The following is a 19780-nucleotide window of genomic DNA, read 5'->3' on the forward strand; positions in this document are numbered from 1 at the left end:
TGTTCATTAACGCATTGCAATATGAATCAAGCTAAATGTGAAAATGATGCGTTCAATCCACAGGTATGTCCAAGGTTTATTTTAGACAGTGAACTTTCTAATCACCATAGCAAATCACAATATTTGATTTGGTATCTACGAAATAAATCCTGACATATATCTGCTCCTTTTACATTGGTTTGCATCTGTCACTAGTAACCAATCTATTTAGTTTTTGTACTTCCCATCAGAAAGCTATTTAGGTCTAATAAAACCATTCTGTAGATTTCTTTGTATTCATAGTCAAGTACAAACTTGAAATACCTGCTTTTTAAAGGACAGAGTGTGTACTTAGCATTCAGTGTGTAATTGCTTACTTTTGTTGAAGTCTTTTTTTTTTTTTTAACTTTGCACTTTAAATACGGTAAGCAAAATGGCATTTTCTTTGCCTGATCCACCCAAAAATGATATGTACAAAGTGGCTGCACACCTGCCAGGTCGGTCAGCCACTGCTGGATCCCTTAGTGGGAATAGATGGAGAATTTAAAATAATGAAAAACGTAGTATTCAGGCATCCCCTGAAGATGGCTTATCAGGGGGTTTGCCTCTTGTACCTAAACATATAGTTGTCTGACTAAGTAAGCAGATAGTATTAATGTTACAAGTCTCTATCCTGACGTGTTTCACCAAGGGGCTTCATCAGGGGATGTACAGAGAGTTCACTTGATGAAGCCTGTTAGCGAAACTGGATGAGACTTGTAAGACTGTCTTTTTCATTATTTCAATTTTTCTGTTTTAATTGAGGTTGGAAGATATTTATCTAAAGTACATAAATAGGGCCACATATTCCCTCCCTCCCTGGAGATTTTGTGGATTAGAAGCAAGTCAAAAACAATCTACATTGAAGTGGAATGGGGGTAACCCAAGCGGGCAAGGGAAGTGTCCCCCTTTCTATAATGCGTTAAAAGTATACAATGATTTATATAGTGCCAACATATTACACCGCACTGTACATTAAATAGGAGTTTCGAATGACAAACAGATACAGACAGTGACACAGAAGGAGGAGTGGACCCTGTCCCAAAGAGCCTACAATCTAAAATGGTTATGATGGATATGATCTAATATGTTATGATGCTTTGGTTTGTTAGAGCAGAATTTGACATTCTGCTTTACAGCTGTAACAATCAGAACATAGTAACACATCAATATGTGATTTATGAGTATATATACATTTCCAGGCTAGGCTGAAGATCCTGGAAGCTTTACCTCTCAGGCTTTGTGTCAGGAATAGACTTGTTCCATCCGTAGTTGTACATCACTTTACACAAGTAGTCGTTCCTTCCTCTGCCTGCACAATCTTCATCACAGTTGTTGCACGCTAATAAACTTCTTGGAACAGCAACCATGTTGGCGTATCTCCAGTGTGTGCAAACAGATCTATATGATAAATATTTAGGACTCTGGAGAACTTGCAGAGCTTCGGTCACAGGAAGTCTGGCTTGGATTCTATAGAATTTTCAGGTTTGCGTGCAGTTATTTCTTTTTTTTCCTCACATTTTTGTAAAAAACTGCCAAAATATATTTCTATTTATAAATATTTGTCTAAATTGGCCTATTGGATTTTAGTTTTTTGAGAAGCCATTTGGATAGTGAAAGTCTCTATAAGTAGTGAGGAGTTTAGGTATCAAACACAAATCCTCTGCCCCCGTCCATGTCTCACTCTATGTCCTTCACATCTAAGGGTTATAAACTTTATGTGTGTGGTTTATTTTTTCTTCTTCTTTCTTTATAGGTATTGGCATGACCACATTAAAGTCTTACTTCTGCTTTTAAAATTAATTTCTCACTTATTAAAGTCTTTCCAAATTCTGGGCTCTCTCTCCAACATCCTATACAGACTCTATACATACAGTTGTATTCAGAATAATAGCAGTGTGTTTAAAAAAAAAAGTCAACAAAGCTCAAAATCATTTTATTTGGCTTTTATTTCCATACACACAAATACATTGGGAACACTGCACATTCTATTTGAAATTTAAACATGAAGAAAAATTGATTACATTTGTGTTATTCGTCTACAGAAAGTGAGGAAAAGGGAATATTATGCTGTTCAAAAAAAAATTTGCAGCTTTACAAACTCAAACATTCACTGTATAAACTAAAAATATTTTGGTTTATTTTAAATCACTGAACTAATATTTAGTTGTACAGGTTGACATTCAAAAATCCGGCAACCTACGGAGTGCTGGGTTTTCAAAAATTCCAGGTTTTTGAAGGTTATACTCACCTCCACACACAGGCCCGCATGCGCAGACAACTGGCACAGTTCTGGAGACCAGGCAGCAGGGACGCCTCAACTAATTTTTAGTGTAGCAAGCAAGACCTAACAGCTCTTTCTGGAAAACAGTGCCATCAAAACATCAAAAGTGCCATCAAAAGTGGCCAAACAGTGTACTGCAGTCCCTGTACTGAAAATGTGCTCTGAAACTAATGCCGGAAAACTGAAGGAACTGGATTATCGATGGCTGGATTTTCAATTGTCAACCTGTATAACCTTTGTTTCTGAGAACTGCTGCACATCTGTGTTGCATGAAGTCCACCAATTTCTGTCACCTGTGAACAGGCATTACAGCCCAGGAGGATTGCTCTACATTCTGCAATTCTTCTGCATTTCTTGGTTTTTCCTTAAACAGCAATTTGATATCACCGTACAAGTTTTCTATTAGATTAAGGTCCGAGGATTGGGCTTTTTTTTTAACACACTCCTATTATTCTGAACACATCGTTATCTATGTATTCCTCTGACCTGTTCAACTCTCTTTGTAGCACAGACATAAATAGCTGTAGAAGCTTTCAGATGCACTGCAGATTGCGATCTGCTGGCTGCAAATGTTACCATAAAATATTCATATCCAATCACATAACATTTTAAATAATATGGACAATGAAGGCTTGAGAGTCATTCAAGGAACAAAGGAACACAGTGTAACTTCTTTGTAATTTAAATTTGTTGCAATTGGCTGTTGATCTTGTATAAAAGCATGTGTACTTATTCTACTGAGGATCATACCTAACTTGTATTTTTAGTAAATAGTGTTTACCATCCTCAATTTGCAGCTTTAACCTCCCAACCGTTAAGCCCGCACTTTTCCGTAGTAAAAAAAGTTGCAATTATCGTTAACCCCGAACTTTTCTCCCTACATTAAAATCCTCACTTACCTGGTCCCGCTGTGCTCATCCAGCGTCGTGTCCGTGTTCCAGCGTCGATCTCCCTCTCCAGCGTCGGGTGCCTTCTCCTATACTACAATTTAAAAAAAAAAATTTCATGAAAAACTGTAACGCTTTTGGTACAGAAATCTAGAAATCAGTGTAACGCCCAGGAGGTTAAAGCAGAACTTAACCCATCACCACACACCCATTCCCCTTCCATTGCAGGCACCGCCATCTTTCTTTCCTTCATTATCCTGATCTTCAGCCTACTTGACCGGTCGGGATGACATAACTTTTGTGCAGTTATGCTGGAATTTATTCAGTCCCGGCATAAGCAAGGGTACCCTAGCAATAAACATTGAGCGGTGCAGCTTAGCAAAATCTGACAGCTGGATACTGACCAGGCAGGTATGAATATTTATTGCAGAAGGGACATCACCTGTCCCTTTGTGGAATCACCTGCCTCAATCACAAATTTTCAAATTGGGACTTTAGTTCCACAACAAAGCTGTTTGAAGCTTTCCGAATGCTTTAATAATGCCTTGTAAAGCCTGCTGTACACACTGTTGTTATGCAAGCTGAAGCCCAAATAAACAATGTCTGAGGTTTGCTTTGGTAACTACATTCCAGATACTGTATCCACCTCAGGACCAGAGCACTGCCAACATTGTCATTTTAAGAATGCACATGATGGGCTGTAACTTTAATACAGAAATATTCTATGCTATGATTTATGTTATAGGTATCATTTGTGTAATCAGTGTAGATTTTCCTAGATACATGTTTGGAATACTACCAGATCTTTACATTCACCTTTTTATCCTATTTCATGTGTTCTGGTTAATTCTTTTCTTCCAGCAGCTTTGTCTGGAGTGTCTTATGGTTATTTCTCCAGACCTGTGTTTGTTTCTATTTTCCCCCAGCCATCAAGCATCTCGCCAGGTGTTGTTAAGTGCTGGACCTGCTGTCAGCAGAGTTTTGTTCTACAAGGACCTACTGACATTTGAACTGTAATTTCAGAAAGTGCCATTCTTGGCAGCAGCTTTCATGAGCACATACAGCTAAATGTAGCAGTAAAATTCCCTCGCTGCAGTGATGGGGTTTGATGGCTGTGGGATTACCACTGTAATCGTCTGGACCCCATTTTGCTGTCTGTGTCTGGCAGAATGAGGTCTGGCTATAAAAATAGAAAACTTGTATAGATTTAGTGAAAACTCTGGTAATTGTGACCCCACAATGTTAGTACACTGGGGTGTCACAAACAAATTGGTTTTCTATGTTTCTGCAAATTCTTGTTAATATGACAAACACATGGGGCATATAAGATTATCCTTTTATCAATTTAGAGGATGTAAAGGGTATTTGTTTCACCGGATTCCAAAAATAGAGGTTTAATGTGTTATTTATTGAAACCAGATCACATTCCAGCTCTAATGGAGGTTTGAAAACATGATTACAATGAGATTTCCTCCATGTTTTTTTTTTTTTCATTGACCTATTATAGGCTTATAGAATCATGAATTGATGGAGTCATGAATTGATGACTTTTACAGCACAAGGCAACAATTAACACCAATTTAAAAAAGGATATACCTCAACAAGATCTCTCCTCTTTGTATCTTTTAATTCCTATATTCTGACAATTTTCGCCTTTATATTGCACTAAATTCACGAACTGTCCTAGAGACGGAAAAACAAGGGAGGCGCAGCATGACGTCAGTGTAGTCTTTAGTTGTATGAGGCAACCGTTCCCGAGCCGTATGCTTCAGTATTGTTTCCACCATTACAACAGTCACCCCGCTCCGCCACTACCGATTCTCATCCGATTGTTTTATTTTATTTGTTTATTTCTCAGATGATCTTTTAGGTAAGTATGACCTTAACTATGTATTTTCTTTAACTGTTTATTATTTAATGGCATCAAATAGTTTACTTTGATAACTATCATTTCTTGTTTGGTCTTAGATTTGAATGAAATAAACCCATAATGAGTGAGAAAAAGCCAACATAAATGTATCATTTCTTTAGTAATACCAAAGATATTGCAACTAATGATAATAGTAACAATAGTAATACTTAACTGAGAGCTGATCAATCAACCAGAGCCTCCACAGTCCTTGTCAGCACCATTAGAAACATCATTATTTTACAAATGTATTTATCTTTTTAAACAAATTCATTTTAATGGTTCCCAGGATTTAAAATTTTGAATTTAGTGGTCCATGAGGTCTGAAAGGTTGGCGACCGTTGACCTTAGATGGCGTGACCGCTAGGTTTAGATTGGCTGATCTCTTCAATCCAGAGTATTTGTAATGTGCAGTGTATATTGAGTGAGGGTACAGGGATAGGAGAGCATAGATGCCAAATCATCCCTTTAATTTCTGGATCACATACGTTCTGATGTTAATTAAATACAGAAGGCATTGTCTAATTCTAATTAGCATGGGGCCTTCCTAATTTATACACCAGCAATTAAAGGAATGAATTGGCAGCCCTAGAAGAAAGTAATTTATTATTTGTAATATTCCCTGACATTATATTTTTTTATTGCTGCTTATGTATGAGATTTATTATTACATCAGCGCTGTTACTGTTGAGTAAGATCAGCTGCTTTGGCTCAGCCATTGTTAAGTGTCAGTACTAAATATCCAATTTCTGCCTCTGTGTTAATGTGAAGCAATAAGTGAAATGGTTTGCTTGTGTAATGGCAGACTGTGGCTTTGCAGATGATCCCTTATAACAACACTTATTCGTGTAAAATAACAAAGCCATGTAGCGTAAGCATATTTTAAATCTGACACTGTATAGTAAAACCAGTTCTTAAAGCTGAACTTGAAGCAGAATAAAAAAAGGCTCTTTATTAAAATAAGCCGTGCAAATGCATGCAGTGTACAAATGTGAATCTGTGCCTTGTAAATGAACATTCAATGTTTTACTGTATAAAAGGAATAGAGTCCATTCTTTACTATTTTGCAGAGATCAGACCGCTTGCACCTCTGGTGTGACATATGTCCCTGTTTGCGTGTTGTGGTTCTTTCTGCCAACTGCTAAGATGCCACAGAGTATTGTAGTTATGTCAGGCTGGCAGGAGGATTTGCAGTACCCAGTGCATTTAGTGCAAAACTATATACATATACATTCGTAAACATTTCCCTGCCCAATGGAAGTCCTGGTTTTTCTAAAAGAGACAAGACTTCAGATGTGTTTACTAGTAAATCTTTTAAACTTCGCTCATATTTTTTGTGTTCATTAAAATATAATTCAAAATGAATATTTTTTTATTTTTATTTTTTTATTTTATTATCAGTCATTGGTGATAAAGGGGCCTAAAGGCGGCCAAAATTGATTTTCCAAAGGAAACAAAAACCTTGTGATTTTTGGTCAGTTGTGTTTTCAAAGATTGGCACTAGATGGCTCTGTATTACCAGTCTGGAATCAGAATGACAATATTCAGTGTTCTGTACAAGTATTTACTTCCCTTTTTTTGTACAGATTTGTAATGTTACACTTTTTAATACAGATTAATTTCATTCAAAAGGTTACGTTTATACTACATACTTACAATCGACTTTGCACTATGTTACAAGGTGCAGTCAGGGGCACTCTGTGTTTACTGATTGCTCAGGTTTCGGTAGGCTCTTGGTAACGCTCAAGATGAAACCAATCATGAACAAGTGAATGAAAAAAACTATTTGTGAAAAAATTGTCATGTTCTGTTGCACAGATTTTCTTTTCTTTTTTTTTGAAAATATTTTTTATTAAAAACAAGAAAACATTGAACAACAATAGTATACAACATAACGTAAAAGAAAATGGCCCATGCTGTGCAACAGAAATCACAATATATATCTGTTGGGCAAGTAACAAACTTTAGTATTGGTGATCATAGTGTGGCCTGCAAAATATTAAGAAAAACATTGTAATGATATACATATATGTTGACAACAATAACATAGAAGTCAAAACCTTGAATATACTAAATGCTTTCTTTCTATTTTTAATTCTTTTTTTATATTTGAATGAAATAAGAAAAACAGGAGGGGGGCATAGGATTATATTTAGGAAGATTTTTAACTGGAGGTCCAATGCAAAGGTTTTCTTTTTTTTCTTTTTTTTTAATATAATCAAATGTGCATTTGTGCATTGTGCTTTGTGCTCTTTGTTTTTTTTAATTTTTGTTTGCTTTTTTATTTATTCTGGGAAAGGCTAGAACAGGGGCATTGTGCCTCCTCTCTGTTTCCTCTTTCTTTAATATGCAAAAGGCTAGAACAGAGGTGGTGTGCCCTGTTCACAGGTGTCATGTGGTAGGAGGTGAGGGGAATTGTCCATTGGGTGGGGTGGGGTATTTTTTTGGACCTTTACTGTCCATGTTGCCATTTTTTCTTTCCTGTAAAGACTTCCTTCCACTTTCTGCTTTGTTTTTGGAGCAGCAAAGAAATGACAATTTCCCCAGTGAAGAAATAAAAAAAATGTTTGTTAGGAAAGCAGAAACCTTAGTGGATTTTGCTTTGGTGCAAAATGAAAAAAATTATATATGACATGCAAGTATTGCGTTGTACATTTTAGTTCAGACTGTCAGTGAGAGTCATGCCATGTGGTGCCTTTTACAATTGGCTTCTGTTTCCTTCATGTAGGTTTTTGTATTCCAATACATGTCGATGAGAATGCAAAATCTGCTTAAACAGGTCAAATGCACCAGCCAATGAAATCTGAATGAACCCTAAGAGTCTTAAACTGATTCTGTTGACTGAACAGTCCTTGTATTTATTTTTAATTGATTTATATTGACCAACTCATGTAGGATATACAGCATTTTCATTTTATGTCCAAGGATGAAATAGACCTCAGCATGCAAAAGAGTAGTCATACTTTTCAAGTATTTTGAATTCCATTGTTCAGAACAATCGGTAAAATTTGATATTATTCTGTTATGTTCTATCTGGTTTATGCCATCCTCTCTATGCTCTTACAGAAAAGCCCAATTCAGGGCCTCATCCTTTTAGGTCCTGGTGTGCCGTTACCTCCGGTGTTAAGTAATTTTATCAAACTGGTGTAAAAAAAATCCTTGGATTTGTTTGCAAGCATAGTAAAGCTTACTGCTCCAGACGTCAGCATGCTACACACTATAGCCAGTTGCAGCTTGTTTTCACAAAATACTGTATTTTCTATTACATTTATTAAAATAAATAAATGACATATATTTTTTTTTACCAGTGATGGTCGGTTGTTGCAGCCAGCACAGGTCTGGGACATATTAAAAGGAGTGATACTAGTAATATGTTACTTCATGATGCACTATGTGGACTACTCTATGATGTACCACCTCATCAGGGGACAGTCCGTCATTAAGCTTTATATCATCTACAACATGCTTGAGGTAGGTACCAGTCTAGTGTCCCTGCATTGCATTTCATAACTCTCGGTACTATTGTGTAAAATATTGCTGTTATGTTAAGGGCACCTGATGTTTATTGTGTATATTGTGCAGCACATTGCCAAGTCACTTCTGTTTTTTCAACATTTTGGCCACATATCCAAAATTTGTACAACAGTCCCACCACATAGACATCCAGGGTTGTTCCTTTTCTTAGGTGTCAAGTACATTCTGAAATGTGAGTACATCCTGTGATCCTAGTATAAAAAAGAGATGCATCTGGTGGCTGTGGTGTGTTGCCACATTATTCTACACATCATTCTTGGAACCTGCGTACATTTTTGGGGACATTAGACCTGATTTATAAAGCTTTCCAGGACTGGAGAAGATAGACTTTCATGGGGGAACCTTGGCCATCCAGCCAATCTGGAATGGATATTGTTCTGGATTGAAAACATTTGCCAACTAATGGTAAATGATTTTACGAAATCTGTTCCAGGTTTGCTGGATCATCTAGGTTCTCCCATGATAGTCTATCTTTTCCAGCCCTGGAAAGCATCTGTAGCCTTCAGAGGTTTAATAGATCAAGCCAACTGAGTGCAATTGGCTTTGGGTACACACAGTGACATAAAGGAGCAGACCTAAAGTTTTAGCTAATATTTTACCTATGACGCAACAACATAAAAAAGCTTTATGTTCACCCCAATAGTGTCAGGAGAAGTGCTGGCTGTTGAATGGTGGGATATATGACCCATATTAATGCTACTTGCTTTGGTTCCTGTTGGTGCAACCATCCTGAGACTTTCTGGATTGGATGCAGGCATTGTAGCCATGCAGACCTTCCAAAGAAAAATGTTGTTGGCAAATCCAATCACTTGTGTGTAAGTGAGTTTGGTCATTGTATTCTACTATAAATAGTAAGTGTTTTATGTTCTGTAACAATCCCCTTGTAATTTTCGCATTAAAGTAGAACTGTGCTTGTGGACATTGAAAGGTTTAACTATGATTCACGTGCAGTAAATAGCCTTTAAAAAACCTTCATTGCCCCTTTCTTTTTTTTCTCAGATCATTCTGATTCCCTTCTGAGCAATAATCTGCCAGCACCATAATCTGCCACCACCTTACCATGCATGGGCTACTTTGTAATGCCTTTAGGTGTATAACGCTTATTAACTGATTTGTTTAGGATATGTAAATATTTGGCCTTGTCACAGTTGGATATTAGGGTAAACCTGGCCTGGAGAAAAAAGTAAAGGGTCCTGACATTTACCTTATATTATATAGTTTTTGTCATGCTCATCCCATCTTAAGCAATTTCTTCAGTCACTGTCCCAAAACACGTATGCAGCAAGTTAAGGCGGAGCTGCTGACATGTATTATTGTTCCTGATCAGTTATTCTGAACCTGGCAAAATAGGTGTGATTGGCACACAAGTATATCAAGTTAACAGCTCACCTTTTTCTTATATGACACTTTTCCTTTAAAGAGGGTTGATGCCATTTCTGGTGTTTTAAACTATAAATCTGTATTAAATATTTTTATGTAAGTATATTCTTTAAAACGGAAATATTACTAGGTTACCCTACCCTGTCATGTTTCTGCTGTGATTGTGGCTATTATCAGTATTCACAGATGATATTCTATCGTTCTTCCAGGTTGCAGATCGCCTATTTTCTTCCTTTGGACAAGACATTTTAGATGCTTTGTACTGGACTGCTACCGAGCCCAAGGAGAGGAAGCGGGCACATCTTGGTGTCATCCCGCATTTCTTCATGGCCGTGTTGTATGTCTGTATCTTTTTAATTTGTGCACTCACACATTTATATAAATGTTGCTTTGATGAAATATGCCATCTGTTTCTGTTGTTTTTTTTTCCCCGTATTTAATTCAGGAAAGAAATACTCATTAAAGATTCCAGCATTTGTATTTCAAACAGTTGACAGCCATGTTACTAAAGCATGAGATTCTTAATACAGACCAGCAATATATTGGCTGCATTACTGTGTAATCTATGTGTACCTATACTATGCATATTGCTATATGCCATTTAGCATAGATAAGCTGCTAGAATTCCTCAAGTTTATGTTCTTTAAACAAGTAAAAGCTTAGCATAATCCTAATATTTTCTCAAGGAATTTTACTAGCCAAGCTGGTCACAATCTCTATGATCACATCTTTTTTACACATTTCTGCATTTGTGTGTGTGTGTGTGTGTGTGTGTGTATATATATATATATATATATATATATTAAAGGGAAATGGAGGAAGATATATCCAGTATCGGGCAAAATATAGAGTATTCTAAGTGTATTTATTTCTGTCTATCTAGAACTGTGGAAGACTAATCTATACCAAGTAGATTTACTTTTATTGCGATCAAAGTTTCAATTTGGTTTGTAGAGATTACTGGACTTTGCACACTGCTCTTTTTCCTACTAAATATTATAAGTATATATATATATATTGGCTTTTGGTTGTGATTTTTGTTTTTCTTTTTTTTTTTTTTTTTTAGAATTGCCAAAAACTGGCAGAGATATAATTACCATACACAGAGAAATATTTTATATAATACATATTTTGTATGGGGAAAAAAAATAAGTCACAAAATGTTGCCAACAAACTTGGATGGTGATCAGTGTTTTCCATTCCAAGTGGTAATCTGCGTACCGTTTTTGCTCAGGTCACCATGCCCCTCCACATTTACATAGAAGATCTGTGTTTTTTGTTAGCTGTTGGCATTTTTTTTTTTTTTTGCTTATTGGTGGTCAGTGGAAGAAGGGTGTATATGCATTTACATGGGAATTGCTAAAGAGGACACATGCTGCTTTTTCCCTATGATCTACTTCTGGTCTGCTCCCAGTGACGTCTTGTTGAACCTATTTAGGAAGCATTGTTCTGGATATCCCTTCACCTTCCTGCATAGCTCAGTGTCCATTGACTGTGTTAATGATGTATGACAATGGTACAGACATTAGATTGTGAGCCCTTTGAGGGACAGTTAGTGACATCACTATGGACTGTGTAAAGTGCTACCTAATACCGTTTCCCCAAAAATAAGACCGTGTTTTATATTTTTTTTTTGCTCCTAAAAATGCACCAGGGCTTATTTTCAGGGGATGTCTTATTTTTTCATGAACAACAATCGATAGTTATTCTTGAACAAAAAATCAACATTTATTCAAATATAGTCATGTCATTACAGTCTGGAACATCATCATAACTCTCCAAACCCTAAAATTCATTATGAATTTCTTATGATACTCATTTTTTCATTACATTTGGAGCATACTCAGAAATATGGAAAAATAATGCTAGGGCTTATTTTGGGGGTAGGTCTTATTTTCAGGGAAGCATGGTATGTCACTACTAAATAAATACACCATGTTTATATTAAATATTATAAATACTGTGTAAAAATAATATTTTCCTCAATGGGACACATGACAAAAAAGTGTTTTAAGACTTACCTATGTTTAGTTCTCCCTATAGCTAAAGTAAAATGTAAAAAAATGGCTTTACATATAAATCTGAAAATGGTGTGCTTCGTTTTACTATCTGAATATGGTGTTCATATATAAACTCCTTTGTACACAAATGGTTTTGATCTCTCTAATATTTTTTTGCTATTATACATATTGGTGTAAAAAAAGTTACACAGTAGCTATGATATATGAGAAAGTGTGATTTAGTTTTTTTTAAAGCTTCTTCTCATGTCTGTGTCTTGTCTTTCATTGGTAATCTTTAACCACCTTTTTTCACCCTCACAGATATAAAAGAGAGATTCACAAACTATGTGCTACTACTGATTGTATGTCTGAGAAACATGGAGCAGTTCTCATGGAATCCAGGTAATTGTCCCATTTGTTTTGTTATTACATTGATCAAAAATTAATTAAGTTTCCTGTGTTTGAAAAATATCCTGTATCATTGAAAAACATGTGCAAATATGTGACAATTCCCATTTGGTAGTCTTTGTGTGGCCAAAGCAAACCAGAGCAAACATTGGTGCAAATATCTAAACTGCCTCAGCAGATGTATACAGTTTTGACTACACTTAGTTTTACCTTATGAATAGCTGGAAATATTGATTTTTTAGTGAAACATAGACACTTAATGGGACACATAGTACTACGCTGTTAAAGACACTCATGCGTTTATCTGGGAATTCATATTCCAGAGACTTGAGAATGTTGATTTTGCTTCTCTTTTCAAAGTACTACAAACATTACATTACCAAGCAGTTTCCAAAGTGCACATCAAAAACCTTAAAACAGATACATAGACTATTTGTATGGATGTTGTGCTTTGAATAAATAAATGCTCATGTGTGCAAGCTCCTGAATCAAAAAAAAAACCCACCCCTAATGGCACAGTATGTATATGTGTGTATGCATATATATATATATCTGTGTGTATGTATGTATATATTATGAATACCGACAAGATGAATTTTACACCATTTAGTCCAGCTAATTAAATCTTGTACCAGTATAATTGCACATACAAAAAAATCATGGTACAGATTTGCCTGGATGTATACAAAGTGTAACCCTTCATTTATCCTAGAGGTGGAAGGACCGGACTTACTTTAAGAAACGCTCCAGTTTAATTACATATTATTATGTATAGGAGCCCTTTACAAGCCAGTTTGTAATGACATTTTATTAACAATTACCTTCCATTTCAATCCATTGCCACATTTGATCTTAAATGTATGAAAAAAAATGATTTTTCTTCTGTGCATCCATGGCAACAGTCTTCTGTTAGAAGAACGGATTTCCCAGAATTCTCATCTCATATTAATATTATTGGCTCACATCCTCCTTTTGGAAGTCTGCACAAGCATAAAAAAATAGGCATCCTGTTGCTTGCAATGTGCCATACTATCTGTAGGGTTTCTGTACTGGGAATCTTATTTTAGGAGCAATAATTGCGTACATCTTTACCATACATCTGAAGGAATGGAATGGAAGGGAAGACTGATCATATATGATTTTAGTTATAGCATGCTCTACAAGTTTGCATCCAATTTGTAGAATTGGTTAGAATAACTGCAAAAGAATTAAAAGCTATCCAATCAAGTTTGCTAAAAATCTTTTTTCTTTATTCTTAATTTTCTTCAATAAAATTACCTCCCTCCCTCTGAAGGGTCAGTATATGAACAGTTGTTTTGTTATGGTGAATCTGATTGGCATTGCCCACAAACAAATTTATAATATGGCTGCAATGACCAAAGCATAGCCAGCGCTACGTGTTAGTGACTATTCTGTCCACAGCAAGGTTGTCTCTGAAATGGGCATTTCACTTACTGTGGCATTCAATGGTTAACATGAAAAAGTATTCAGCTAGTGCTTCAATTTTTTTATTATCTTTTTCTAAAATTGTCTTAGGGGACTGAATAAACATTCTAAATTTGCTTGTTTCAGAACAGTTTTGTTTTAATAAAATCTAATGAAACTAGAACTGAATCTGAAAATAAGCTGAACTTGTATACCAGGCAGCAAGAATACAAATATTTATAGTATGTAATTTACATGTTGTTGATGGGGAGGGAATATTATTATTAAAATTAAATTGTAGCTTTAGAAGTTGGTGAAAATCATGTTATGTCTGTACCAGACCACCTGCAGGGCTTGTTTGCAGCTCCCAGCCTTTATAAACATTTTTACAATTGAAGCCATGGTGCTAGTGCAGTGTTTCCAGACCTTTTTAACATGGGGGAACGCCTGAAATAACTTTTAGGTCTTCAGGGAACCCTGGATATAATTACTATATTCACAGCTCACAGTACATTAGTGTGGTGATCAGTAGGAAGAATGCCTCTTACATTCATGGCCCATGGGTGGAATGTCACCCTTACACATAGTCAAACATATCAATTGTGTCAATGGTTACTACCTGAAAGGCACATATTGCTCAAGGAACCCCTAGCAACCTCTGGAGGGACCCTGGTTGAGAAACACTGGTATAATCCCTCCATGTCTGTCTTAATAAAATATACTTTTCTGTGGCCAGTTTTACAACATGCATGCTAAAATGAGATTTTACAGACTAATGTCTGCTTTCTCTTTCTTCAGATCACCTCTGGGTGCTGTTTCCTGATGTGTGTATGGTAATAACATCTGAGATTGCCGTGGACGTCGTGAAGCATGCCTTTATTACCAAATTTAACGACATCACTGCAGATGTACGTATTCAATACTTTGGGCCTTATTTATTAAAGCTCTCCAAGGCTGGGGAGGATACACTTTCACCAGTGAACCTGGCTTATACAGCAAACTTGGAATGGATCTTGTCCCGGATTTATAACATTTGTCAGCAAATTGCAAATCCATTCCAGCTACACTGATAAAAGTGTAACCTCTCCAGCCTTGGAGAGCTTTAATAAATCAGGCTCGTTGTCTTTCTTCCTGAGTTCTGAAAATGAAGAGATACCAGCTCCATCTGTTTTTCCCTTTTCAATTTGAGGTGCTGGCTGTAGGGTGGTCATCCAAAACAAGTATTTGTATATATTACATCACTAATTTACCAAGAGCAGGATGAGGATGACAGTCTGGAATTGTTAACTTTCAATAGCCTGGAAAGAAAATTTTACTATTTCTAGTCTGATTGGTCAACTTTTATTGGTGTTGCTTTTCTGCAAAAAATACTGTAAATTACCTATTCTACCAATAAGTACTGTGATTCCTGACCAGCTTACTGGTTCTAGGTCAGTGACTGAAGGGACTTGGCATAACTGCAATGCCATTTTTAGATTGTGGGTAGCAATGCCAACATTCATCCTTCTTTTTTTAACAGGTTTGTTCTTGTAGTCTTCCTATTGTGGGTTCATTTGCTAAAAGCTATTATGATCAGAAAGTCTTTTTTTTGGGGTCTTGAGGTTGAAATATATCTAATTTCCAGCTACTGTAGTATCTAATTTTCCAAAGTTCAGAGAGTAATAACTCCGAGTAATGCATCAAAAAGAAACAGCAATTCCTCCATTGTAAAGTGCAGAAATACCAATTCAAAATAGAAGATGCTTATAATTTACTCGTAACTTAATGATTGTGAAAGAGAAGTTAATTGTTGCTTTATACTTCAGTGGCCAACTACTCACCTAGAAACACAGGTTTACCGCTCACACATGTAGCTGGATTGTACAGGCAGCATGCATTATATGGAAAAGCTGAAGGCCAGGGAGCAATATGTAGTGAGCAAGCCCAACAATTAAGGGGTTTATTTTTCATTTAAAAATAGTGAACTTGAATCATGAATAACTTGCCCGAAACATATGAATTTATATAATATTTGAGGTAAATTGCATTATAACAATCAGCTCTATTGCTGCAAAGAAAGGCTGCTTGATTTCTTATTGAAACAAATGACATGGCCATGCCCACTACCCTCATTTTAAAGAATAAGCCTCTTTTTGGGTTAGTGATAAAAGAAATAACATATTTTCCTTAAATTATGAATGTCCTGCTTTACTGATCAGCGTTATTGCATACCACATAAGACTTGGCATCTGTCTCAAAAAAAGGCGCATTGTCTCTTAGCTTGTTGGTAATCCACATATATTAGTCTTCTAGAAAGGTGGAAGGGATCCTCCTGTGAGCTGTTCAGCAGCTTCTGTGATCTTGCAGTAGCAGTTATTGGAGCAATCCTTTTATTATTATTATTACTACACAGTATTTATATAGCACCATCATATTACGCAGGGCTGTACAAAGTCCATAGTAGTGTAACTGTCCCTCAAAGGAGCTCACTTGAGAACAAATGGTGGCTTCCACCACTGACTTCCTTCTAAAACTTTCTTCATTACTTTAAGGCACTAAACTGGAACAAACATTCACTTAGTGAAATCCATACTCCTAATGTGCTTTTATGTTGGGAGTCAGTTTCCCAGAAAGCACTGAAGACAATGAATCGACCTAAAGTATATGTCTAAAAATAATACATATGTAATACATCTTTGAGATATATGCACATTTCCACATATTTTGACTCCCCTGAAAAAAAATTTGACTATCGGCCAGAAAACTGTAGCGAACCAACATTGCTTTCTCTACCACACTAAAATCCCATGCAGTCTCATGGTTTGCTGACAGAATCAACCTGTAACTTCTTATCAGTAGTTTAAATTACAGCAAAGTATTTGCAGGATAAGTCTGTGGTTTTGCACTTGGGCCACAAACTTCATTTCTGTGCAACAGCTTGCTAAAGCACCATCAAAACTGTATTAGGCTTTTCTGTTCCTCCAGTCTAGATGTTCTTACTCTCTCTGCTGATTCCTATTGAAAAGTGCTACTGGACACCTCCTCTAGGGTCATAAAAAGTAACCGTATTTTTCGGACCATAAGACGCACCCAGGTTTTAGAGGAGGAAAACAAGAAAAAAAAATTTTGAACCAAATTGTATAAAGAAATATTTATTAAAATATAGCAGAATAATATTTAATGAGAGAGAGATTGCACATTGCACAGATATTGCACTACAAGACTAGTGACAGGAAAGCTACAGGTTACCTGTCATAGGAGAATGATGTGCTACACACCTCACACTGCCCTCCTCCTGCCCCCTCTGCCTTCCTCCTCACTCCCCACTCATACATGGAGCCTTCTCACACAGAAACACATCCCCAGCATCCCTATCTGAAGAAAGAGAAAGCAGATATTAGCCTGTAAAATCTCATTTTTGCATGCATGTTGTAAAACTGTCCACAGAAAAGTATATTTCATTAGGGCAGACATGGAGAGATCAAAGGTTCAGAACCTTTTTTTGTAAACGAAGAGCCTATACAAATCCACCCTACAGTAATCGCATTAAAAAAAGCGGCAGAGAAGAAACCTGACATAATAGAAGAAAACTAACTGCACTTTCAGAATCAGCATACCTATTTTAGAGTAAATAAGCTTAAATATTTAAGTCAACAAAAAATGTGTTTAAAAGTGTTCCCCAGTGTTATAGCTTTACTCCCACCTCCTCCTGTAGTGGGGCTGGAAGATTTATTTGAATTTGAATTTATGAAAAGCGCTGAATGAATAGGCACATTGGCCTCTCCTCAGAGTTCACTCCTCTTCATGGACAGATGCTTTGCACAGGCCAATCCTCTGGTGACTTGGTGTTCTGTGGTGTCCTAGTTAAAGGATAGTCACAGATGTTCTATGCAGAAAATATCATTTAAGTGCACAGGATACACAACACACATCTATAACTTTAATTATCAGATTCACTCCTTCCCCCCTTGTGAATCAAAAGGCATAATCGTTGTATTGATCAGTCATTAAATTATTGATTGGTAACCTTTAACACTCCCACATTTCAAACCTGGAGCAAAGAACAGGAACATTTTAGTAAACCTTTTACATATTACTTGGTACAGCTTTTAAACCTATTTATTAGTCTTTATTAAAGAGGTTTTATACTTTCTTTATGGAATCCTCCCAAACAGCTACTTTTTCAGTAAAGAAATCTATTGGTCTGGCAAGTATAGCAATAATTTGAAAATGGCAGTGCCAGCCACTCAAGATTTGTTTTTTAACAGTGTTGGAAATAATAAATGCAAACTTTTACCTAATTACTATGAGTGTTATGAGTGAGTATTGGAAACAAGCCCAATCATAGATATTCACCACCTGCAACAGATATGTGCAGTTAGTTATGATGGCCAAAATATTGGCAACAATTTATCAGTAGAATTGTGTAGAGTAGGCAGTCTATTATGTTGTATATTTTTTGTAAGTAACCAATATTCTTACAAATTTTAAACATGTGTGAAACATAATCTGAGTGGTTTGAAGCTTTCTATCTAGTCTTCTGTTTATGTACTTTACGGGCCTAAAAATGGACCATTTTATTGTCTTTGTGTTTCCTGAAGGTGTACAGTGATTACAGAGCCAGTCTTGCCTTTGAACTTGTGAGCAGCCGGCAGAAAAACGTAAGTGCTGGAAATGATACTTCAAAATATATAACCCTGTTACTCTTTCACTGGTCCTTATATAGACCTTCCTCGAAAGATGAACATCATAATCCAAAACTAGCCATACAGGAAAATGATGTATTTTCAACAATTAATACCAGTCTATTAGATGATCCTTGTTATACTTGATTTGTGTATTTATTTTACACATATATTTCTAAATAGTTCTTACAATGACCATTTGTGTTGTTATCCTTGTAACTATGTGGTGTAAAAAACTTGAGCTATATAAGGACAGATATAGGTGTATCATTACGGTCTACACAGTTCCAATTTTGGCACAAGTAGGTTCCTTGGCGTTATGGGAGAAGGCCCCAGGTAGAGCAAATGAGAGCACCAAGCTTTAAGGGGTTAGAAAGGCACCACTGGGACATCTTAGGGTCACAGCAGCCAAACTTACTAATAGCATTTACCTAAATACGATTTAGGCCCATAGCTATTGTCCCCAACAGATCGAAGATGGGATGAGGTGTTCATTCTAGGTGCAGTTAATTAAACATTTGTGCCCTTTTGTATTTTGGATTACAGTATATCTGTCAGAGGTACAATGGAACACAGCATAAGGATGATGTAAGCTTCAGAAAGAGTAATTTTTTAAAAACTTTTTTTCCACCTTTAAAAATATGTAATACAAATACTTTTTAAGACTTCACTATCTTTCTTTAATTTATGAATTACATTTTTTAAAGTATAACTTAAAGCTGAACTAAACCCAAAATTTAAAAAAAAAAAACACTTATCTTTAATCCTGCAGATCAGTCGTTCTGTAAGGAGGTTTCTTCCATCGGGTTCCGCGTCTTTTCTGTATGGTCCTTCGGCCTGGCTCAGAGGAAGTGCCGGGCACTGGCGGGCACAAGATCAGATGACCCAAATTGGAAAATAAAATTGCCAATCTCACTGGGCATGCGTGAGATTACCAATTTTTTTTCCCCCATTGATGAAAGGACTCCTGCGCATGCCCGAGATTACTTTAACCACCTGGCCGTTAAGCCCGAGCATGTTCCGGGTAAAAACTTTTGCAATTATGGTTAACCCCGAGTTTTTCTCACCAGGTGGTTAATTGTAAACAAATGTTACATTGCAATCCTGTTGTCATACATTGTAAGACAATCGGATTACAACTGAAAGGAAATACTTACCCAGTGTCCGCAGCTCCTCTTGCAGCAATAAAAGATTTGCTATTGCTGCTGGCATCTGCAGTGAGATGTATAGAACAATGCAGAAATCCTACATTGTGCTGTGCATCTCTCCGG

General features: G+C 36.4%; 1 protein-coding gene across 1 annotated transcript in view; it reads left to right on the plus strand.

The window, feature by feature from the left end:
* TAPT1 (transmembrane anterior posterior transformation 1) overlaps positions 1-19780 on the plus strand; it is a gene marked incomplete in the record, with an annotated part of 41914 nt that overhangs the window by 9896 nt on the left and 12238 nt on the right. Inside the window, 5 exon segments of the mRNA XM_072406877.1 lie at positions 8407-8569; positions 10222-10444; positions 12319-12414; positions 14644-14753; positions 18426-18485. Coding sequence (XP_072262978.1) covers positions 8407-8569; positions 10222-10444; positions 12319-12414; positions 14644-14753; positions 18426-18485 — 652 coding nt within the window.

This window comes from Pyxicephalus adspersus, chromosome 3 (assembly GCF_032062135.1).
Source record: "Pyxicephalus adspersus chromosome 3, UCB_Pads_2.0, whole genome shotgun sequence".
Taxonomy (NCBI): Eukaryota; Metazoa; Chordata; class Amphibia; order Anura; family Pyxicephalidae; genus Pyxicephalus; species Pyxicephalus adspersus.